Source organism: Coturnix japonica, chromosome 6 (assembly GCF_001577835.2).
Source record: "Coturnix japonica isolate 7356 chromosome 6, Coturnix japonica 2.1, whole genome shotgun sequence".
In the NCBI taxonomy this organism is placed as follows: Eukaryota; Metazoa; Chordata; class Aves; order Galliformes; family Phasianidae; genus Coturnix; species Coturnix japonica.
This window is the reverse complement of record NC_029521.1, coordinates 23,639,129-23,663,117: the sequence shown is the minus strand read 5'-3', so window position 1 is coordinate 23,663,117 and position 23,989 is coordinate 23,639,129. Positions and strand designations below refer to the sequence as shown.

Below are 23,989 nucleotides of genomic sequence, written 5' to 3'. Positions count from 1 at the left end.
TTTCAGTACACGTGTTGCTTTACAGGACAAAAGGCCAAGTCAAGTGCAATGGAATCCACCTGAGATTCCAGTTCATTTATAAAGAACAACACATAACCTTGCAAACACATCTACATGCCTTTCGGAAGACCTGAGAACTTCAAGCAGCAAACCTGTAAGCTGATCCTAACCTGAAACTGCCAGTATCATTCTCAGCTAAAGATTTTCCTTAGTCTGTAAAAGTGAATTCATATTAAAACACTAAGATCTGCTTTCTCTAAAGGCCTGCTAAAGCTGTTAAAGAAACTACATGCTTTGCTTACAATCAAACAGGTCACAACTCATTCAAGACAGTGTTCAGACAGAACGCACAAAAGCACTTTCATTTCAGCAAATATTTTCAACTTCCTGCCTTCAGTGGCCCTCCAGACTGCAGTTTTTTTTAAAGAGCCAAAATAACATTTCCTTCCCTTCCTCCTCTCCCCCACTGAACTCACAACTGAATCATTTTGTTATATAGTTTCCAATAACTTGTTATTTGTCTAGAGAATAAGTCAAAAAGATTCTCAAACACACACATACAAAACTAAGAAAAACGTCAGTGCCTTGGAACTGGGATTATACAGGGAATTTAGTTGAAACAACATTTTGTTTTCTATACAATTACACTTTTTCCAAGCACAACTGTTTTTGGTTGTAGGGCTTTTTGCAGTATTTTGTTCCATCATTCACTCCACTTTGTTTCCTTGATCTTTTGCTGCATGTCATCCTTGGATTTGTGAACTTTTTTTTTCCCCATTATTAACTCCTCTTTCTTCTTTCTTATGCCGTTTTTGCTCCCTTGCTCTGAGCAAAACCTTATGTTCTTCCTTCAATCATACGCACGTACGAAGGATATACAAAGCATATACATATTACAGTTCTGTGATACAACTCCTAGTGTTCTGACACACTTCTTCCACACATGCCCATTTCTCGTCTTCCATAAAGACCATCCAGTTCTGAACTCTGCCATTCCCAATTGCCTGGAAGTATAAGCACCAATTTCCCCCTTCTGGCTGTATAGAGAAATAGGCCAGTGATAAAAATGTTGACTGGGCATTCTCCTACACCTGAGGAGATAAGTAACATTCACTCCTGGCCTAAAAATTGTTCTTTTGGAAGCCACTGTTTACCCAACACGGCCATACACACTTCCTAGAGGGGAACAGCATGAAATCATCTAAAATTTCGATGTGAGTCTTTTTATCCTAACATTTCTCAAACTTTACAAAATCGCAGCCACCTTCTTGCTAATACGTTTTTGTGCAACTCCTCAACTTGGCAGAAGCACAGAGAAGTGACAGTCAGCTGGATTTCCTGGCTGCAGGTACAAACATTGGCTCCTCTCCCCCGAAGGAATAAACTGCCTCCAGCAACCCGAGAAAATCCACACTTCTTTAGGGAATGGGAAAGAATGCCAACATTTCTTTCTTTCTCCCCACCCTGCAGGTACTGAGCTGCTGCCAATTAACAAAGCATTTCCCCATATTTTGCAATCCCTTTGAACCTTTTCAGGACTTAAGAGGAAACAGTTTTGTCTCCATGTAAATCTTCTCAGTGCAAATTCTAGTCACAGAAAAGAAAAAAAAAAAAAAAAGAAAGAAAGAAAAAAGGACAACTGCAGCAGAAGCCCTTAGACAGAGAATCCTCTTAGTTTGTACCCATAACTTGAAAAATGTAGTATTTAGAATATATTTGTACAAAAGCCAAGAACAATCTGGATGCAATGGAAAGGAGAAATCACAGTGAGGAAGATATTAAGTGAATATGAGATAAACAACATTCAAAAATTCCCTAAATTGGTGATTGCTTTTCAGGCTGCTGCTGCCACATTGCTACACATTGTTTTAAATGAATCATTAATTTCTATGCAGAATAAGCTTACACTATACTTTAAGTACTAATTCTCAAGTTCAACTACTCTTTCCTCAAGAAACAGGGTTAAAAGCTAACTATTGTTCCTACAGCATAAATACTCCCAATGTTTAATGGCAAAGAAACAATTCAGAGCCAGGGCACAGGGCAGAAGGCTACCAATATGATTGTTAATATGAGACCAAAAGAAAAGCTTCTCTTCCCCAGATCAGTTTTCATCTATTCATAAACACGGTGAAATACATGCAGAACTCCTCTCTTGTCCTAGTCAAAAATATCCACTTGGTTTCCTGAATAGAGGTATTATTACACTATAGAAATCTCATGGATGCTATCTTTACAAGGTAGGTTAAAAACTCACAAAATCAGCTTCAAGTTTTCCCATTTCTTGTTTGTAGCTTCTCATTCGACTGCTGTACATTCCCCGACTTTGAGGTGGGATCTCTCGAACTTCCAGCTCCATCTGCTCGAGCTACCAAGTAAAAATAGAGATATAGAAGTTAAAGCGATAATTAAAGCAAGAAGGAATTCATAGCTGAAGGTGTCCCTGACCTCAGCAGAGGAGTTGGAACTAGATGGTCTTCCAACCCAAACCATACTATCATTCTGTGTTTAGCTAAATGCTCACAGATACCAAGAAACATTTTGTCAACCCCACAGACAGTATAGAGATGTTAGAAAATCTTTTACATAGCATTAAATCAACAAATTACTGACAAAACTGCTATTATTAACACTTCTTAAAAAAAATAATAATAAAAAAAAATTCTATTTGAACCTTTCTGGATTTCAGTTTCAAGTGCAGTGAATACACTGATGAACATCACACAGAAAACATCTCACCTCCACCTAGTTGTATGGTTTTACAAATTGTATTTTATTTATTTTTCTATATACACGCATTTCATACAGAGATAGATAAATGTGTAAAATTTTATCCACCAACAGTCTCTATGTGTAATAAAATAATTACTGTACTTTTATGCTTACACAGCAGCATTAAGTAGCCCAAGCTTTCTGAGCCAGCTGCATAAATCTACATCCCAAATCTGTTTGCAGGTACGTTAAATAACCAGGTTTTAGAATTGTAATGAAAACATTGTTCAAGAACTGGTATACAGTTGGATGCATAAAATGTCAGAGAATTTATCTTTAAAATGGTTTTGCTACTTATTTTTGACATGCAGAACTTTAAGGTGCCTGAAACTCAAGAATATGACATCAGGTTACAGAAAATCAAAAGGAGTTACAAACCAGGGCTGACTCGCCTGCTAATTACCTGCCCACTGGGTTAAGGAAAAACCTTTACACAGCGCTGGCTCCTCAGGAATTCTGTTGTGCACAGCTAAAAAATCCCTTACCTACTTTTAAAATCTTTCCAGCTTACTTTAAAAAGATAAAAGAATAGCTCTTCTTTGTTGCTGTAAATACCTAAAACAATATTTACTCACCTCCTACTGATCTCAGCTGAGCAATACAGCATTGGAACAGAAATGCCTTTCAATTAAGGTCCCAAGCTTCTGATTACAGGTCTTCACAAGGGATAGTTATAGTTTATTCCTATGTAATCACTAGCTTCCACTTTGAGATTTCATCCTCATAACATAAAAAAGCATCTGAATTTAATCAAGCGAATTACAAGATACTGGAAAGTCATTCAGCCTGATCTATTCTGATTATACAAAAAGGCATTTGATAATAAACTGTAAAGCTGACTTTAATTAAATAGGCAGTAATGAATTGAAACACACAAAGCTGTTTCTAGATCTACCCAGTTCTTTGGTGCAGGCTTAACTTTCCAAAGGGATATTATAAATTAAACTGATAGCTATAGTAAATGGTTTATTTCTTATCATTTCACCCCAGTAGACTTGAACGTTCCATAAGCATAGAAAATGTTTCTCTTACATCTCTTTATATGTGCAAGATCAGGATATTTTAACGAAATCTCAATTCTTTTCTATTAAATAAAAACGAAACCATCTCCCACAAGAATACGTCTATTGCAACCATGATCAGACCACAGTTCACAATATCCAAAATCCTCATTCTAAAACACATCAGAGAATGTAAAGACATCTGTGATGTTCAAGTACTGTGTGCAGTTTTGTCTGCTAGAATATATAGATAACTATTAGAGAGCAACCAAACAAAGGCTATGAAGATGGGGAAGGATGTGGAGGGCAGGAGGTGTGAGGGGTACTGAGGTCCCTGGGTTTGCTCAGCCCAGAGCAGAGAAGCTGAGGGGAATCCTCATGGCAGTCAACAGCTCCTCACAGGGAGTGCAGGGGCAGCGCTGAACTCTGCTCTCTGGGGAAAGCATCAGGTCCTGAGGTAATGGCATGGAGCAGTGTCTGGGTAGGGTCAGGGGTTAGGGAAAGGTTCTGCACCAGAGGACAGTGGGCATGGAAAAGGCCGCCAAGGGCAGAAGGAAAGGCACTGAGCTGCTGGAGCTCAATAAGTACTTGGACAATGCTCTTAGACACAGTTTGGATTTTTGGATGGTCCTGTGTCAAGTCAGGGGTCAGACTCAATCCTTCTGAGTCACTTCCAAACAGCATAATCTACAGTTCTGTGACACTCTGCATGGGATGCAGGAATGACAGGATTTCTCTCCAGAAACCTCCTACTCAGCAGCTACAGCTTTACAAGTCAGCCCGGGAGTAACATTTCGGTGTCAGTTCTGCAGACAGATCAAATCAATTACACCACTGATGCTACCCAAACAAAGCAGACTGTTTTAAAACAATCAGTGGTTAGTCAGTGTAAATAAAATATCTCTACAATAATATTTATAATACATAAGAGAGTTATTTCCTAACCAATTAGGAAATAAACCAAAACAAAGTAAGCCAAGCTTTAATCAGACAAGAGGAAAAACAAACCGTTGTACAAAAACTATCAGTGACAAAGAATTAGGATTGTTTTGGTTTTCTAGCATAGCCTTTCATTTAAAAGAGGATCTTTTTAATCAGTTCTGTTATTATCAGGTTTGTTCAAATTGATTTTAAACCCAAGCCTTGACATTAATCACAAACATCTAAGGTAATTACTTAAAGCCAATAATTGAATTAAGCACCTGTCTAGCAGCATTAGCAACAAGATCTAAAACAAAAGCGTGAAAGAAAAGTCAGTATATGAAATCAAGATCATCGTTAGGATGAAAATGCAGATATAAAGATTTCGTTTTTACTCTCATAATAAATACAAATGTAGATGAACTTCTTCTGACATATGAGGAAAAGTAATGAACCATTAACTCAATTTTTGTTCCTTCCAATCTTGCTTTGATTAGAGAACCAAATTTGAATGATTTTTCAACATAACACCCATGCTGCAATTTCCCTGTAGCGCTATGTCTTTTTTACCATGTCAAGACACAGTGAAAAGGAGATGAAAAGCACTTCTACATTCTTATTTTCCTTCAGCTTTCTGAAAATGAAAGCACCCCAAAAGCCTTAATATATCCTCAGAACAACCTCATGACATGGACAGCAGTTTTACTGTATTTCTCACTGAGAATATTGAATGAGAGAGGTTAGGTATTTTGTCACCTCATCAAGTAAGCCTGCAGCGGAGATTCATCTTTCCTGGGTCCTACTTGAATGCTCTGCCTACAAAACTAATTCAGCCCTTACACTAAAAGCACAAGGTACATCAATACATTAAAAACCTTTTTCTTTCTATGCCGTAAACTTTAGAAAGTGATTTTCAATATCACCACTTAGTTACTAATCATATCATTGACTCAAGGTGCTCAACTTGAAGAACTTTCACTCTAGTGGAACTAACTTCATTTCCTTATCCCAAAAATCAGATTATATTTCTGACATCAGATAGACCAAATGAGTTACATTTGCAAACAATAAGCAAAAACAGCTTCAGGCAAAGAATTACGGGTATGTGGAAAAAAGTCAATCAAATCAATTGACAGCTACACCTTTGCTCAGATACTCCACAGCTACAAAACTTTATTTTTACACTCCATGCACTTGGAGTACAAGACAAACTGTAGTGGAAACAAAACAGAAAAAGCCAGAGATGCTCAGCATGTATTGTTTCCTTCCATCAGTGTGGACCACTAACTAATGCTCAGTTAGTATATATGCACTTCTCAGTACCTCAAACTACCTTTAGTCTTCGACATCAAACCATCATACCAGCCTTAAATCACTTAACACAGGATTCACTTCCTTATAAACTCCTCTTGAGTATTTTATACTCTCAAATATTTCATATTCTATTATACTACTATTAAGAACTTTCAGGGAACCATGTGAGTTTTATGTTACCACTAATGATACCAGTATGCCCCAGCAATTAACAGTTAGCATCCAAAAAGCCATAACATACCAGTTCCCTTGCTTCTTCAAGCTGCTTCTCAATATTTGCAACCATCTGCTTCTTCTCATCTGGAAAACAATTGTGAAGATATCAGTATAATTGTGGTCCTGCCATGAAAAATATACACTATTTCAAAATAAGCTTGCAAGTTAGAACTTACTCAAGGGACTCACTGTGTGACATAAACAAATACTACAATAGCCACGTTTGCAAATTTAAAAACAGAGAGAGAAAAAGAGATGGAGAATGCTTGGAGTTTTCTGCTATTTTTTGTCCAGTGTTTGCTAGTTCTAAAAGTAGCTAACTTTGCTCCAGGTGTATGAGTTCTGCCTTAACAGGTACATGCTGGGTGTGTACAAATTCATGTGAAAAAGCATATATTTGAGACAAATGGATAAATATGGTTTAAAGACTTAATCTATTTATTAGAAACACATAAGTTGGAGAAAAGCACTCTAATTACAGTGAGTTCAGGAACTGAAGATTAATGAGGTCTCTATTACTCTCCTCCTTATGCTGAGCCAAAAACCCTGGTCCTTTTGCTTCAACAGGAAAAAAATGAAATGTCACGAGAATCACAAAAAAGACCACCTTACAGCAGCAGTAAAAACATAACTAAGTAATAAAAGTTGAAAATTAAAAAAAAATACTATAGTCTGTTATAAGTTGTATCAAGCAATAAGGCAGGATCAGGGGATGCCAAGGCAGTAATCAGTAACAGCAGTCTTGACATACAGCAACATGTCTTCACAGAATTGTGTCTTGATACATAAAGCAACATGTGCCCTTAAAAAAGCCTTCCTTAAAAACAATGGAACTAGTCCTGAAAGGACTATTTTGCTACAGAGATTTTGACAGAGCAATCCCAGTGTAAGCAAGTTGAATTTCAGCTGAGTCTTCTCATTAGTGTTACAAACACACTGCATTACATTTGCATGGGCCTATTCATCTTCATCTCCACCAGAACTAGTCTCTATCATCTCTTTTAATTCTCCCATTTACCCAGTATAATACGCACTCACTGAGGGTAAAATCATGGTCTATCCTTCTTCAGTAACATACACTGTAGCACTGCCTGCAGAGAGGATCAGGTTCAGGATCACCTTTCCACCTAAAACACAGTGCAGAGATCTTTGCAAATAATGGGCATGGTATGGACTAGAAAAACTATCTTCTGAGGATTCGCAATTCTGTGTGGTAGCTTCTCAAGAACAGAGCATATGCTCTGGGTTATCATCCAAGAAGCTGCTACGCTATTGTGGAGTAAGTGGGCAACTCATTTCCAGTCCAAAATTGAGACTATTATCTGAAGTCCTTAACTAAGGGAGAATTCCTCTCAAGGAAGCTCAAGTTCTCAAGAGCCAGTTGGAACGTTAGCAAAGGCTCCCAAGACAGGACTGGATAAACACGCAGCCCAGTGACAATGAGGCTTGCTATGAGCTCCATGTTGACTTTATCATACCCCATATGAGCAAATCAAGGTGTTTGTATGTTGTAGCATTAAGAACTAAACAGAATGCCTCAAACAAAATATTGTCAAACACTGATACCCCCTGAGTAATGAAAACTACACCAGTGATGGAAGTGAGAAGGAAGCACTTGAATCCTTTTAAAAATTAAATGTTAGAGCTCATTCCCCCTTACCCTTGAAAGAAGCCGAGAATTTCATTAAGTTATCCACTCTACAAACCTGAAGCCATGGAAAATGACCATCTTCCTTGGCAATCTTGAATTCACACTGCCATGTCTGGCAGATGCTACTATGGCAGAAGGTGAGGAAGATGTTCATTTCTGTGCAGCACTTTACATTCTCTTCTAACAATGTCTTTCATAAATTTCCCACCAGATTCTCATGGCAGCACTGAACTCAGTAAAATTAATAGCTAGACATTTATCTTCTGAACATAACTAAATCCAAAAGAGAATCTGCTTCCTTGTCCATACATTTCAAATCTCCCACTCAGCTTCCCAAAATACCAGTTCCTCCATTCACTTGAAAGCAGGCAAGATGCCATTGAACCAAGAAAAAGACAACATAAGAGACAAAATACATGACACCATTTTATTGAAGCTGACACAAAATTGCAAATATAGCAGCAGAAAATAAACGTAATATAGCAATTTCATTACATCATTGCGTTTTACTGGATTACAGTTTTTATATACATTAAACAACTTTATATTCCTAAATTTTGGGGGGGAGGGGAGGGAGTACTATTATTTTGAAGATATTCTGTGCTGTTCAAATTCCATGTATGCTTACATGAGCTACCTATCATTTCACTGAATACTCAGTTACCCTAATGCTAAGCTCATTAAAGCCCAGTACAGTCATTTATATTCACCAGATGATTTATTGTATATAAAAATACAAATTCCCATGCCGACTCAACTGCTATCAGTGCAATTTTAGTGTTAAGCTTCTGATTGGACAGTGGTGATGTCTTCCTTTGCTGGCACACAAACAGTGTAACAAAGCCTTCATCAGTCACTCCAGAACTATAACAACATCCTGCTCTTTCTTCAGTTCCTCCAAATGCATAATACTATCATCTGCATCTACTCTGTAGGTATTTAAGCAGCTCTTCCACCTAGGACTGCCAATACATCTAGGCCTGTTGCTGATGCCTGCAAAAGAAGCATGAAATGCTACGGCTGGATTCATTCACATAGTTTCAGTCTTAATGCCATGCTTATGCTTAAGAAACAGCTGCTGTTTTTCCACAGTCAGAATGCCCACAGAAAGGGAGGACACGACATCCACTAGAAGACGTGCTCAGAGACAGCATGAAGATGAGCTCAGAGTAAGGGAAGCTTGCTGCAGATCTAGCAGATCAGGACAAACAAGCTGTGATCCAATTAAAGATTGTTACTGGTGCATCACCCTGCTTTGTTATAGTACTTCCCAACCTGCTTATTTGATATACTTCACATAAAACTTCTACTTTATAAAATACTGAGGTGTTTTTTTTCTTTATATACATAACTTTTAATTCAGAACCAGTAATATCCTCCAGAAAAAAATGAAAAGCAATGTTATACCAAAGATATCTAAATTTACAATGTCATTATTGTTCCTGTGCTGCCAGACAGAATGGTGTAAAGAAAACGCTGCACTTGGCTTGTATAACTTAACTGGTCACATAAGTATAAGTATAAAGAATGGGAATAAAAGTAAGGAATCTGAGTAAAGATCGCAAAGAATCCTGTATGTATACACAAGGTTGTACCGCTTTTGTAAATGAGACCAGCTTTTACTACATTTTCCTCTGTTCTTTCAGTTTTGCCCTTGCATTAGGCACTGTGACATAAAGGCAGATCTCTGATACAAACTTACAACGAAGGAAGTTTCATTGCTTGTGGAATTGCTTCTTTTTATTTATCAGTACATACTGAGGAAGAAACTATGTGACAAAGAACTTCAGTTTGCACATCACTTCCAGCCTTCACGGCTGAGGTGGTTTATGTGATACCACTTTGCCAGAATGTACTGTCTAACGGTAAAGACAAATAGAAGAACACATGGATTCTTCTTTCTCTTTGAGCTTTAAGAGTGGTCTCCAGAGGCAAAGCATAAAGAGCCAGACACAAAATGAAAACGGCAAACTCCATTACAGGGATACAACAGAAAATTAATGGTAGAACTTTCTTGAGTTAAACCTGACATACAGTGCTTTGACTGCTCAGTAGAAGATGCAGCTATCACGTATCAGCCCTCCAATCAAAAAACATCACCACACAGAGGCTACCAAGCTGGAAAAAGGCTAAATAACCCAATTTGTACTGAGAACATTTTCTTTCAGATCAAGCAATTAAAATTGATATAAATGTTTGGTCAAACCACAAGACAGATGTTTCTCGACAACACTGAGGAACATTAATAAAAGACATCAGTCAATGATCTTCATTCTCCAAAGACCTGCAGCAGCATCACAGAAAATCTACTTAAAAGCCACTTCTCAATTTAAAACATTTTCTGTAATTCTCCAGGTGGTGCTTGGCTCAACAGAAGATATTTCTTTCTCAGACATTCTACTGTCCCTGCTGCTTATTGTTCCTGCAGTGTCAGAGCGTCTTTGTTACATTTCTTGCAGAACTATTTATGCCTCTGTGACAAAAGGATTGTTTGTTGAACCATTATCCTTCTAGAATATATGACAACATCAAGTCCTGTCAACACTGAACGCAGGAATATTAACAAAACAGTTAACCAGTATTTCTCCAACTGCACATGAAGCTTAGAGCAGGTCCGTCTCGGGAAGAAGGAAGAAATAATTCTGTCACTAGACTTCAGGAGATCTCTCTGTATTATTCAGGAGTAGCACAAGTCCTTACACTTCTCATCCTGCTTCTTCCTGCGTGGAGGAAGAAGACCATCAGCAATCTCTCTCAAATCATTGCTGCTGAAAAATGTCCCCTCACGAGCATCTCTCCTCACGTCCCCCTCCCACCTTGAATCATACTCCTCTTTCTGTGGCTCTCCAAGCCATCTCCACAAGAACTAACTGGAACTTCTGGTGATGAAGAAGTTTTGATCTTGCAAATATTCCTAGTAAGAAACAAGGGGAAAATGTGCATTTAAAATATTTCTACTTAATGTGTTCAGCATAGTCAGAGATGTTTTTTCACATACCCAGGTGGTAAAATGCCTCTACTAGCTAAGACTGCAATTTGGTTTAAAGTCATAAGTAAATATTTTGATGAAAAAAGACAGACATTCCGAAAACTAAGGCACTCTATCCTCAAATGTACAGTGCAAGAAGGAGCTATAAAGCAAGCCAGTCCAAGATACATGAGGCTAGCCTCAAATGCTACCACAAAAAAGCCAGTTCTTAAAATAATAAATTAGCTGTTGTATTATTTTGAGGCCATTCAGCTTAATACCAAACTATTGATCCCACAGGGAAGATGCATTCCTTCTCCTCTGATAGGACAGTAAATTCTGAAGAAAAAAAAACAATCACAAACAAATCAACAACAAAAAATCCACCACGTTTCTAATGGCCGCTTAAATAATTATGATTTCAAAGCCTGTTGCTTCTAAGCTATGTCACCAGTGAAGACAATGCTCCTTATTAATTTGATATTTAAGCTCCAAAGCCTCCCTAGAGCATATAAGGTGGCTGACTTTGAAGAGAGAATTATGGAAACCAACTACTGCTAAGAATAAAATATTCTTCCAACTAAGAAAACAATACTGATTACTTCTATAATCTACAGAGTTAGGAAATTAAATCTATGTTCCTCTTCAACAAGCTGTCTTTGAAGCACTACCAATTTTCAAAACAGAAGGCACTGCTGTATCTATGATGTCTTCCTGTACTCACAGGAGTCTCCTTATGCTTACTCTGCTTAAGCATGAACGGCTCTTTTTGAAGCAGGGGAAAAAGAAATGCTGCCTAGATTAGGTACACCACAATAGTGAAGAATTAACTGTGTCTCTTCAGTAGATAGCTGCAGAGGCTATTTGTATGTTACATATTGGTTCCAGGTAACATAGTTACTTTAGTTCTAGATCTCAATCACAGGAATAAGACCTCATAAGTACCTGCAGATTGTGAGTGAATTATGCCCCGATGTCTTTTTTTGTTTGCTAAGTCAATGAGGAGGAAAAGCTTCCCCTCCTTTAGCCCTGCCTTTGACTGGTCACTGAAACGCCAATTTATCAGAAGACCTTCTAATTTCTTGTCACAGAATTAGATATAACTTCCCAGAACCAAAGTTCAAGAAGCATCCAAACAATGCTGTCAGACACACGGAATGATTTTTACACGGCACTGTATGGAGGCAGGATTTGATGATCCTTGTGTATCCCTTCCAACTCAGGGTATTTTTTGATTCTATGATTCAAGAATCAAACAGATGTTTACTGAAACGTGGATATGGTTTAATAAGAATTGTTGTTGACATGTGGACGGTTGGACTGGATGATGGTGTAGATCTTTTCCAATCTTGGTGATTCCATGATTCTATGTAAATCCCCATTCATTCACTTAAAATGCATTATGGACCATTGACTTAGTAATGCGCTGAGATTATACGTGTTAGTCATCCACTTGACTCAAATTCTCTTTAGAGAATTTACTTCTTCACTTCACCACCCTAAAAACGTTACGCTTTGGTCCTTGAGTCACATAGCATCTCATTAGCACGTGTCCTTGGACACCCTGTTTGTATGACACCCAGTCCCACAGTCTGAGCATCCTAAAACTTGGGGAAAATTGAGCAGGAAACAGAGGCAGTGAACCGGATACAGAGGTTTCATTGAGGTGAGCTACATGAGGAAGAAGAACCCAATTTCAGCTTCCCTCTGCCTCATTCAGGAGCACCACATCAGAGCAGCGATTCACATGCGTTAAATTCAGCTGCTGGGTTGGAATCTTATTTCTAGCCCTCTCCTTCACACTCACAGACATGCCAGCAGGGATACGTCATGCATACAGCCGTGAGTACAGCAGCGGGTGACAAACACCTTGAAGCACGTTCAGCACCGATTTCCTTCAATGCGAGTCAACACACCCTCAACTACCCTCACAGCAGGCAGAGAAAGCACTGATTCGGATTACACCGCGCATAAGCTCAGCCTATTTATGCACTTTTTTAGCCTAACCGTGACCAAGTGTCGGCCCGCTCGGACACGGTTCCACCAGCGCCGGGCCCGCCCGTGCAGCCGGCATCTCCCGGCCCCACCGCTCACCTCCGAGCAGCTTGGGCACCCGGCCGATCCTGCCGGTGATGTCGGCCGTCAGCACGGCGAAGTCCTGCTCGTAGCTCTCGAAGTCGGACGACATGGCCTCACCGTGGGGTCGGCCCGGCGGGACGCCGCGATCCTCCGCTCCGAGCGAAGCCGCTTCCGCGTTCTGCTCCCCGCAAAGCCGTCCCCACCGCCGCGGGTTCCGGCGCTCCGCCCGCCCCTCAGCCGCCTGTTTCCCAGCGGGCCCCAATAGCGAGCGGACCGTCTCCGCCTCGCTGGGCTGCGCTGGGCTGAGCTGGGCGGGCGGCCCCGCTCCCCACCGCCTCTCGGGGCGGGGCCGAGGCCCGGCGGGCCCCAACGCCTCCCCTTCCCTTTCCCGTTCCTCCCGTCGGGACGGCGAGGTGCTGAGGGAGCCATGCACGGCGGCAAGGAGGCGTCGGGAGGGCGGCGGTAGCGACCATGGGCAGCCCCGGGGGGCTGCGGGAGGTGCGGCGGCTGTGCCACTGGGGGCCGCTGGTGGCTCTGTCCGTGGTGATCGTCTGCTCCGCCACCGCCATAGCAGACGCCGTGCTGTGGTACTGGCCCCTGGACACGGCCGGGGGGAGCGTCAACTTCATCATGCTTATCAACTGGACCGTCATGATTCTCTACAACTACTTCAACGCCATGTTTGTCGGCCCCGGGTACGTCCCGCTGGGGTGGACACCGGTAAGAGCGGCCTCGTGCCCGGGCTGGGTTGGGCTGGGCTCGGCGGGGCGGGGGTTGGGTTGCGGGGTCGCAAAGGGCTGGAGCAGGCTGCACAGGGAGGTTGTGGATGCCCCCCGTCCTTGGAGGTGTTCAAGACCAGGTTGGACAGGGCCCTGGGCAACCTGATCTAGTAAAGGCGTATGTTTGGTGGCCCTGCCAGGCAGGGGGGTTGGAACTACATGATCCTTGAGGTCCCTTCCAACCCGGGTCATTCTGTGATTCTGTGGAGCAGCCATTCTGTGTAGAAAGGCCGAGGGAGATGGGCTTGTTCGGCCTGGAGGAGGGAAGACTACGGGGAGACCTCAGCACAGCCTTGCAGTACTTGAGGGGAGCTTGTAAGCAGGAGAACTGACCTTTTGCATAAGCAGATAGAATAGGGCATTGCTGCCCAGAGAGTTTGTGACTGCCCCATCTCTGGAAGCATTCAGGGCTAGGTTGGATGGGGCCCTGATCTGGTGGGAGCACCCAGCCCGTGGCAGGGGGTTGGAAGTCTTTTTTTGAGGACCTTCCAACCTCATTCTGTCTAACATGCAATGCAATGTTATAAGACGAGGTAGACGTTTGCATTCCCTTTCCTTCAGAAACCTCTGGGAAGAGGAGTAGCCAGGGGCCAGAACAATGCAGATCCAGCAGATTCAGACAGCTGCCCAGAGCTGGAGCTCAGGGTCACGATGCACAAACCAGTAGTAATCACTCTTCTACTTGTGGAGTGTTTCTCAAAACAAAGTACACTGTGGAGAGTATCTAGGTGAGATACTGGAATACTCCACCTGGCCCACTATTACTGCTCACTGTCTACAAGTCCATCTCATCTTTCTGCACAGACACTTCTTTTCTGCTTCCATTTTTTCCCCAGATGATAATGGCCCCATAAATAGTTTATGTTCTCAGATTTTCACTGTGAAACCCTGCTTGCACAATTGATATTTCTCCAAATTGCTTATTTGTTTAAACAAGCAGCGCTTTCAACAGTGATGATTATGTTGATAGTGGGGAGAGTTCTTTTATTTTTTGTTTTGGCTTAGGAGGGTTGGGTTATGGAACACACCCTGCCAGAAGAAGGTGGATATGCACAAGGTCATACAAGTGCCAATATATGTGTTGTCAGCAGAATTATGTCTTCTGTGTAATGTGCCCATTCTTCTATTTAAAGGAGAAATCTCAGGATTGCATGTATCTCCAGTACTGTAAAGTGTGTCAGTCTTACAAGGCACCCCGTTCACACCACTGTCGAAAGTGTAACAGGTACAGTCTCTTTATAATTGGTTTCTGTCTGTATGAAAAGCAACTTCTCTGCTAGTGGTGAGCTGTTAAAATAAATTCATTCTGGTCTTGTACTGTATGTGCTTTAAAGATTTCAAATACTTCCAGTTTCCAGTTGCGTGACTTCTTTGTGTGCTTCCTTTATTTTATTTAAAGAAAAATGAATAACCTGCCTTTAACATTTTCTTTTTAGCTGGAAATAATTTCTCTTGGGAACTTGGCAGGGTTAAAATATGTCAGTACTGTTTCAGAAGATGAGCCTGTGTAACTACCTAAAAATATTTCAGTCCTTTTTTTAAGTTCTGAGTTCAAGCACCCTGATGTTCAGTGAGCAGGAAAGCCTATTCTGTAATCTTTCCAAATGGAAATAACTTGTTGATTTAAGTGGAAAATTTGGACTGTTTCTTACCATTCACTTGAGGGTTTGTTTTTTTCAGGAGCGGTATAAGTGAACTGGTAAGCCCTTGGGGTTGACATAAAAAGCCTCTGGCTTTTTGTATGTTAGTCCTCCAACAGATCTGTTTTGAGCTAACGTTATTAAGTTTTTATTATTAATAGCTGCTCTGGAATTTAGTGCATCTTGAGAAAATCTACTCCAGGCCGTAGATGCATTTATCTTTTTATTGGGTAGGTCCTCCTCTGAAAGGCTGCTAGAGAACATGGTAAGAAGGTATTGCAGTGCGCACATTTACTTGTTGCTATAAATACAGGATACCCAATCAGTGCTTTCAGGAAGTAGAGACTGAGAACAGAGCAGTGTTGCAATTTGCTGCATCATTCTTGAGTTTCAGAACAAGACTCCTTTCTCTGAGTAACAATCCTTATGTTGAGGGGATACCAGAAAATGTCAGCAGATTCCTGTAATCATCTTTACAAAAGCAAGTTCTAGTTTGTTTCACTAAAATATTAAAAGAAGAAACCACAGCACAGTCTACAGTTCGTTTTGCTGAGTTGTTTTAAGAAGTTACTGCCCCTCAGCTCTGGCCAAAATAACTTTGTGTGTATTTCTAGACTGCAGGAGTGCAGTGAGGCAGTTAATGTAAATCACAGCTGGAAGTCTTGTATGAATTGGCAGTTTTCAGTCCATGAATTGATTAAATTGTGGTGTCACTTGTGAATGGGGTGAGGCTTCTAGCCCAGATTAAGGAACTTCTTCAGAAACATTTGAGCTGATGATTATGGTCATGTTGAGCCTACACTAAGAAAAGGTGTTAATTCTTTAGAAGGTAGAAACTGAGCTTCCTATCGGGAATGTGCAAGCTTAAAAGATAAATGAGGTTAATAGTCATAAAACAACTACCTCTTTTCAGAGAAGCTGGATATTTGTGTAATTCATGTATGTGTTTATCACATGCCTTAGGTCTGCAAAATTGCTATTAGTAAGTGGTGTGAGGTTAGTATGTAGCAGTTAATGAAGTCTTCAGAGGGCCTTTACAAAAAGGTGAAAGACATCTACTGTCTCTTAATATGCCTCTGTTGGTGTATGGTTGTGTGTTCTTTATCCAGGAGGCCCAAAGGAGATTTGATATTTTATTTGTCTCTTTGGTGTGCTTGTTTTTTAAGGAGCTGGCAGTAATATTAATGGTTATTTATTACATTTGTACCTCTTAAACTTCCCATGACTCTGCATGTTGGCTCTGAAATATGGAGTTATTAGCAACTAGTGAGTTTGAATAAAGAGAAGGAGGGACAACTGGTGAGAGTAGGGACCTTCTAGTACATTCTGTTTTGCTTTCTTTTTTTCTACATCATGAAGTACTATTTTGGGTAACAAAGGAAAAAACAAACCCAAAACAATACTGTATTAATTTGTTAGAAATGTGTGGGATTGAGTGAAGATTAAGTTGTAGCAAGTTAGCTGTCCTTCCCTTTGATTTTTTTTTAAACACCATTTATGTCCTCTATATTAATCGCCATTTATTATTTACAGATGTGTCATGAAGATGGATCACCATTGTCCTTGGATCAACAACTGTTGTGGTTACCAGAATCATGCATCTTTCACTTTGTTCCTCCTTTTAGCACCACTAGGATGCATTCACGCATCTTTCATATTTGTAATGACTATGTACACTCAGCTTTACAACAGAGTAAGAAAACATAGTTAAGTGCTTAAAATGTTCTTGAAGTTGGATGGGTTATTTCTTCCTGGGAGGACTGATTATGAATAGCACATATCAAACTTTACCACAAGTTAAATGCTGTTCCTCTTCTTCTGCTTTCCACTCTTTAGAATTGTATCATTTTCTTCAAGGATAACATAATATATGATATGTTGGGAGCCACAAATAAATTACGTTGAATTTATTTTAAAAGTAGAAAAATTAACCAAGCTAACAATAAGGAAAGCTTTATATGGAACACATTCCTCGTTCCAGATCTATGGTTAGGATTTCGAGTTTCCATTTTTAACCTTTGTGATTGCATTGAAAAGCTTGAAAACATTAACTCAGTCTAACAGATAACAGCTCTGTGCTGTATTTGCAGAGCAATAGCAGTGAGATCTGCTACTTGCAGAAGCTTTCAGAGGGAAACCTGTAACGTTTCTCTTGAAAATGGATACTGTGCTGTGCACATTTTCTCTCAGAACCTGCTGAATGTGTTTTGTAGTGTACCCAGAGTCTGGATTTTTGCTGCAGATATTAGGCCTAGTTTTTTGTGGAATTTGCAATATAGCCATTTTGATTTAGTTTTCTATTCAACAAAGAACGAAGAGGAAAACTCAGAACAAGAAAAAACATTTGAATATGTGTGTATATATATATGCATATGTGTATATATATTATATATATAAAAATATACAATATAAAACTTTATATAAATCATAATTTTATAAAAATAGATATGTGCATTATATATAAATATATAAAAGTAGATACACACAAAATTGTATGTATTCCACTTGCATCATAAGCCTATCAGGTTGAGCGCACACCTTCAGATTCAGATTACTTATAGGTAACTAGTTTTGTTTCAGCAGTTATTATGTTTCCGGCCTGAACAAGAATGCTTTCCCTTCGCAGATATCTTTTGGGTGGAGTTCTGTAAAAATTGACATGAGTGCAGCCAAAAGAGACCCTCGAACCATTATTCCCTTTGGACTGTCTGCATTTGCTGCATCTTTATTTGCCTTAGGACTGGCGTTAGGAACAACAATTGCCGTTGGCATGCTCTTTATTATTCAGGTAAGCTTATGGCTTCTGTTACAAACAAGTTAAAAGATGTGACTTTCACCTCTTTTGCTACTGGTATTGATTGCAGGACAGAAACAGAATTCAGAATTGCGATAGGAGGAGCTCTTGTTTAGAGCTTATGTAGCTGTTACTTCTCAGGACTATTTTAGTTGCTTTTTCCTCCTCTGTACTTTGTAGCAAAAATCTAATAAAAGATGAGATGCACTGTGTAAATCCTGTTCTGGAAAAGGCAAAATACCCAATACTTGGTATTTTTGGGAGTCTTGTCCCTGCCTGTAAAAACAGGATTAAGTATGCCTGGTACATTACTTGAAAAGTCTGAGATCTTTGGAATGAAAAAATACACAATTGTAGCATAAACCAAGATATTACATGGTATCTCTCCAAGTGTGTAATTCTGGAGGATAGTATTACCGTGCATCTATGCTGAATATTATTTTTGAATATTTCACATTTTAGTTAAGCTTAGAAGCAATTGTTCAGTTGTTCAAAGTTGAATCCAGCTTGTTAAATGAAGTTTAACGAGCCTAGATTGTTTTGAAGTTTAACTTTGCCTAGCTAATACGTTTCTGCAGAAAATGAATGCTATTGACATCTAACCCTTTTATTTAATTTAGATGAAAGTCATTTTGACAAACAAAACTTCAATCGAGTCCTGGATTGAAGAAAAGGTAGGCTTTTATTACAGTAGCCTTGTACCATGTTGTTAACAAAGTTTATTCTCTGTATCTGTTACTTTCTTGTTTCACCTGTCCAGATTTGAACCAAAGGTGTCACTGCAGCAGTCATTTAATATGAGGAATTCAGAGTAACCCTAGGAAAATTCTTCACTACCACCAAGTTACAAAGAAGCATTTTGTTATTATCTTTTCCCCTTGTTCTGTGTCAGATTGTCAGTACAATCGTGAGCATATATGAGTACCTAGACATTGTAATTCTCTTTGCACAGTGTCTAGCTTAGTTGGATCATATCTATAGACCTTTGAGTAACTGGATAGTGAAACTCTGTTACAACATATATATAATTAAATGTGGAATAATCTGTAGATGTTTTTGTCAAATTTCGACTAGTAATATGTCCTTCCTGAAGACTCAACACAGTCTGCAATGTGTATATTTTTAATAAGCAGTACTACTGCAACATAGAACAAATTCTTCCATTGCTCCACTAGATGTCACTATTACTGAAAGAATGAAGCATTCACTAATACGGAAAATGTAATATTTAAAGCATGCTTTTATACTGAGGTCTTTGAGGTGAGCTAAATTTGAATTGTATTGAATTATGTTTGCAATTGTTAAGCAGAAAATCCTGAGTTGTGGAATTCTTTGTGTTTAACTGAGAACTAGTGAGGCATAAACCTTTGAAAAGGGGGTAAAATAAAATTAAGGCTTGGAATGAATTGATGGGAAGTATAGTCAACTGACTGTTGTTAAACAGAGTCAATCAGGAAAACAAACAAAACCACAAACACTTCTAAATGCTACAGTTGTCTCTTCTAGTTGTAAGCAGTTTTAAAAGTTTTGGTTAGTGTGTGGGAATTTACTAATCTAGTCCCAAAATGGTCATATTTGGGGCTCATAGATCCACACAGGGCCTCTGACCTGGCCTTAATATGTGCTGTTCATCTACAGTTCGTAAGATATGTTTTAAGTGCTGTATTTCTTTATTTCCAGGCCAAAGACAGAATCCAGTACTACCAAACAGATGAAACCTTTATTTTTCCATATGACATGGGAAGTAAATGGAAGAACTTCAAACAAGTGTTTACGTGGTCTGGGATTCCTGAGGGAGATGGTCTGGACTGGCCAGTGAGAGAAGGCTGTCATCGATACAGTTTGACGGTAATTGATCTTTAGTGTTATCTCAGGTTAATCTTCCCCACTGTATCCTGTCTTCCTCTGCAATAATGTACCAGATTTTAAAGTAACTAGAATAGCCTAAGAAGTAGGAGTTCTGTCAGAATAATCTCTCATTTTTGATAGCCTAACATGCTTTTGTGAGTGCTTTTAAATGCTAAATACATTTCTGTGAGTTTGTTTAATGCTTTTAGTATTTCGTTTTGTGCTGAATGCACACAAGTCCTCTCAAACTAAACACTGCCTAAATTCTTATTTGTAATCATTTATAGATAGAGCAACTGAAACAGAAAGCAGACAAGCGAGTAAGAAGTGTAAGTACTTGTGATGTTTGTGATCTGACATCGCTTAGAAATTTCCTTATAAATAAATGTAAGTAATCACTGATACTGTTTGTTTTCATTATTTTTAAACCTAGCAATTAACAAGGGCTTTGTGTTTCCACACAAAGTGTTCTGTAACCTCTGCTTAATTAAACTTAAAGTTTAGCTTTCTTTGCATTTGCTCTTTAGTTTCCTAATAGTAAAGATGACTCTATGCTTAGTTGTTAAGTAGTTCATCTGGAATTTTGAGTCTCTTTCACAGCAGTGGTCATTTATGTTCAAATCTAATGGGATACTTTGAGTGATTTTTGGTACAAAACAGTCAGCAAGGCCATAACTCCCCACAATGTAATACATTGCCATGTTCTGTTCAAATTTGTAGGTGCGGTATCGAGCCATAGAAGATTACAGTGGTGTCTGCTGCCCTGTGACTAAAGGTGTTAAAACATTCTTCACAACACCATGTACTGAAGAACCTAGAATTGCACTGAGTAAAGGGGATTTGATTTTAGCTACAAGAGGCTTAAAGTTAGTGGCTTCACACTTTTATGTTTTCTTAAAACCAATATTGAGATGTGTTCTGGCAACTAATTACCTGTTACACTTTATTCCCTAGACACTGGATGTATGGTGAGAAGATTCTTAACTCAGCTGGTGATGGTATGAAACAGTTATTTTCATTTATTTTTTCTGTTAAAAAGTTGCAAATCAACTTTGTGGCTGTGTAGCTTCTGGATAGAAACATGAGTATCATGTCTTCAGTTCTCAAAATGTAGAACAACTTACTTTATTGGCAATAGCCCCCCTTCTCTTTAAAGCCATATCCACAGTCTTTACTGTTAACATTTGGTAGACCTGATAGCTTTGATAAGTGCTAAACATTAAGTGAATCTTTCAGAAATACTGATATTTGAATATTGATTCTTAAACGCGTTTAGAATTCTTATGTAAATCCCCCTGTAAATATGAGAGTTACTCTTAATCTTTGTATGCCTTAAAAATGAGATGTTAGGTTTGGGATCAATTCCAAGGACACTGACATGCCTTTACGTTGCTAGGTAGCCACAGCTGTCAAAGACAGTAAAGATTCTCGGTGGACTGTGTAGAGACAGTATCACGGTAAACTGAACTGGTAATTTTCACATTTCTCCTGCAAAAAAAGAAAAAAAAAGGTCTTAGCAAAAACTGTACCTGACAGACTTCCCATCAAGAGTGCATTGCTTTCCATTATCTTTTCCAAACAACTGTGAATGCATTGCATGTGTGTCCCTTGTTGACAAAAGAGAGGCATCCAGCAGTCACTATATTGAAACCATCGATGCTTCTCATGGGAAGCTGGATACATCCATGAGCTGGAAGTGCTTTCAAACACCAAATATAAACAAGTCAATGTAGTGAGGATGATAGTAGTTCATAATGTGAAGGTTATGAGGAGATATCTGTACTAAATATAGTCAATTATTTTTTTAACTTTGCATGTGAAATGAAGTCTGGATGAAAGACTTTGTACATTCTGAAAGCCTGAGTTAGAACTCAAAGTAACATTAGCACTTCGGAGAACTGGACTTTAAAAATATCATGAGATTTGTTAACACTGTATAGCAAAATGCTATAAATAGGCAGGAATAACTAGCTTCATAAAGAAAGGTAGAGAAAATAATGATTAAGTAGCAGTACTTTTAAGGGGAAAGGTAGACAATCGTAATCTTAGAATGAGTCAACATTTGCAAAAAGCAAAAGCATCTGGCTTCACAAATGCATGAAGTAATCCCTCCATCCTACTTAATGTTTTCAGAAGTTTGGCTGAAGTACTATCACAAGCAACCATCTTGCTGCATCTCCAGAAAAGGGAAGATCAGCTGTAGAGTAGGTTGAGTGGGAAACAATATTTGGAGTGCTAGAAAATTAGACCTATGTGGAAAAGATGAAAGAGTTTGAGTTTCTTAACTGTTGAGGAAAAAGAGGTGGCAGAAAGCCAGGGTATGTACAAATAGACATCAGTTGTATTAAGGTTTGTTGTAGAGCAGGTTATTAGCTGCTTCCTGAGTTTCTCAGGAGTAGAAGAGGAACTGTAAAAGATTCACATTGGGTATGAGAAAAAATTGTCTAATAGCAAGAAAAGTAGAGTACTGGGAAATATTGGAGATGTATGAAAACAGGTTAGGCAGTAGGAGAGACTCCATGCATCCTTGGCCAAATAAGTTAGGGATGACATTTATATGCTGCCTTGGAGCATACACTAAATGAAGTAATTTCTTGGTGTGTCTCTCAGTCTTGTGTTTATCTTAAATAGCAGGTTGTATTTTGTTCTAAGTTAATGTAACTTTTCATATCTTAAGGTGGAATAAGAGAACGAGGCTGGTTCCCCAGGAAATGTGTGGAAAAATGCCAATATGACTCTGAAATGGATCAACCAGTGGACGGAGAGAAGAAAAGCAGATAGCCTTCTCATTTTTTTTAATAAGAAATGGAGTTTTTTACTTCGGACCATAATCCTTTACTTGAAATTTTCTGTATATTACTTTAGACTTATGCAATGACTGTGTTGGAGCAAGATTTTCTTTTCCTCACAGTTGAAAGGGTTGGATATGCCTGTGCCATGTTTTGCATTCTTTTCTGACAACAAATAACTGAAGAAGCCATTCAGTGGATTGCCTTCAAGATGGATCTTTCTCATCCCAAGTCAGGTTTCTTTTCTTTCTGCTGTTTAAACTGCACTCTGAGGAACCACCTTTTAGTTTTTTTCCACAGCTGCATCTGTTGTGATGCGTGACACATATCTCTTGTATTTTACTTTCTTTGAAGATGCCCCCTGAAAAATACAAAATAAATCTCCCATTCAAATTCCAGATAAGATTTGTTACCCGTGACTTTTAATGATGTGAATTATCCACCTCAAATAAATAATATGTTCATATTTATTTGTGGACTTAATTGTTCTTAGAGCTTATAATAACTTGTTTATATGGGAAGGTGTACTGATGGGAATGGCATGGGAAGGTGTACTGATTGAGAAGCTAGTATTTCACAAGCTGTTTTCTAAATGGGAAAGACTACAGCTCTTGCTATACAAAGTAATCTCTACTCTCTGAAATAGGAGCTTGTATCCAAGGGACTGGAGTTGCTGATCCATTGTAGACTGAAAAGAAGCGCTAGTTCCAAGACAGAGAAGTTCTGCATGTCTGATCACTACGTGATGAATACCTTTGCTAATACATTTTTATGTAGTTTCTGGTATGGATTAAAGTGCAGCACATGGCTTAGACTGGCTCCATATCAGAAGATGGGAGTTTTTGTAAATGATTGTTCTAAACTAACACCTGGCTTATCTCCACCTGCATAAGCTGTCTTAAGCAGATAAGTATTTCTTAGACAATATTAAGTGCATACAAAAATAACTACATAACAGACAAGCCAGAACTAGTACTCCATGCTGCTGCTGAGGCTGTTTACTTCTAGCTCTAGCCAGGCTTTTTTGTTGGTGGTTGTTTTTTGAACTTCCCAACTTCTGTGCATTATTGCTTGTGGTGAGCCATAACCATAGGCTGCTTCTGAGCTGTGATAATGGGGAACTAGCGTTCAGTTCCAGTATTCTGTTAACAGGTTGCCTTTCCCTCTTGAAATCATGGTACTTCCATTTCCCAGAAGAGTTGTTCTTTAGTGGTATA

General features: G+C 39.1%; 2 protein-coding genes across 12 annotated transcripts in view; one reads left to right on the top strand and one right to left on the bottom strand.

The window, feature by feature from the left end:
* VTI1A (vesicle transport through interaction with t-SNAREs 1A) overlaps positions 1 to 13,092 on the bottom strand; it is a 242,718-nt gene extending 229,626 nt beyond the window's left edge. For 6 of the 8 annotated variants that reach the window (XR_001556172.2, XM_015867340.2, XM_015867339.2 and 3 more), the window contains exons 1-3: positions 12,938 to 13,058; positions 6,250 to 6,308; positions 2,258 to 2,368 (exon numbers count right to left, since the gene is read on the bottom strand). Coding sequence is in view for 7 of the 8 variants with exons in the window: in XM_015867340.2 (XP_015722826.1) it covers positions 2,258 to 2,368; positions 6,250 to 6,308; positions 12,938 to 13,031 (264 nt within the window). In the remaining variant the exon portion in view is untranslated. Of the gene's footprint in view, positions 1 to 2,257; positions 2,369 to 6,249; positions 6,309 to 12,937 lie in introns of all 8 variants that reach the window. The other 2 variants (XM_015867333.2, XM_015867334.2) reach the window with 1 other exon arrangement.
* Positions 13,001 to 23,242, top strand: ZDHHC6 (zinc finger DHHC-type palmitoyltransferase 6). Of its 4 annotated transcripts, none has more exons than XM_032445445.1 (11): positions 13,001 to 13,617; positions 14,835 to 14,926; positions 16,875 to 17,034; positions 17,968 to 18,129; positions 18,756 to 18,809; positions 19,816 to 19,983; positions 20,271 to 20,312; positions 20,704 to 20,849; positions 20,938 to 20,981; positions 21,380 to 21,440; positions 22,661 to 22,774. In XM_032445445.1, exons 1-10 carry the CDS (start codon positions 13,030 to 13,032, stop codon positions 21,403 to 21,405), a joined length of 1,482 nt encoding a protein of 493 aa, XP_032301336.1. In that variant the 5' UTR covers positions 13,001 to 13,029; the 3' UTR covers positions 21,406 to 21,440; positions 22,661 to 22,774. The 4 variants fall into 4 exon arrangements, with proteins under 4 accessions (XP_032301336.1, XP_032301337.1, XP_032301335.1 ...); XM_032445446.1 differs by having other exon boundaries at positions 21,380 to 21,453; positions 22,661 to 22,772; XM_032445444.1 differs by lacking the exon at positions 21,380 to 21,440 and having other exon boundaries at positions 22,661 to 23,242.
* Positions 23,243 to 23,989: the final 747 nt, after the last annotated feature.

Excerpts from the sequence above, each read along its gene's own strand:
- ZDHHC6 (XM_032445444.1), top strand. The coding sequence starts at position 13,030 with ATGGCCTCACCGTGGGGTCGGCCCGGCGGGACGCCGCGATCCTCCGCT. Across the intron at positions 17,035-17,967 it reads ACACTCAGCTTTACAACAGA|ATATCTTTTGGGTGGAGTTC; the intron begins GTAAGAAAACAT and ends TTCCCTTCGCAG. Across the intron at positions 20,850-20,937 it reads TTAGCTACAAGAGGCTTAAA|ACACTGGATGTATGGTGAGA; the intron begins GTTAGTGGCTTC and ends TTTATTCCCTAG.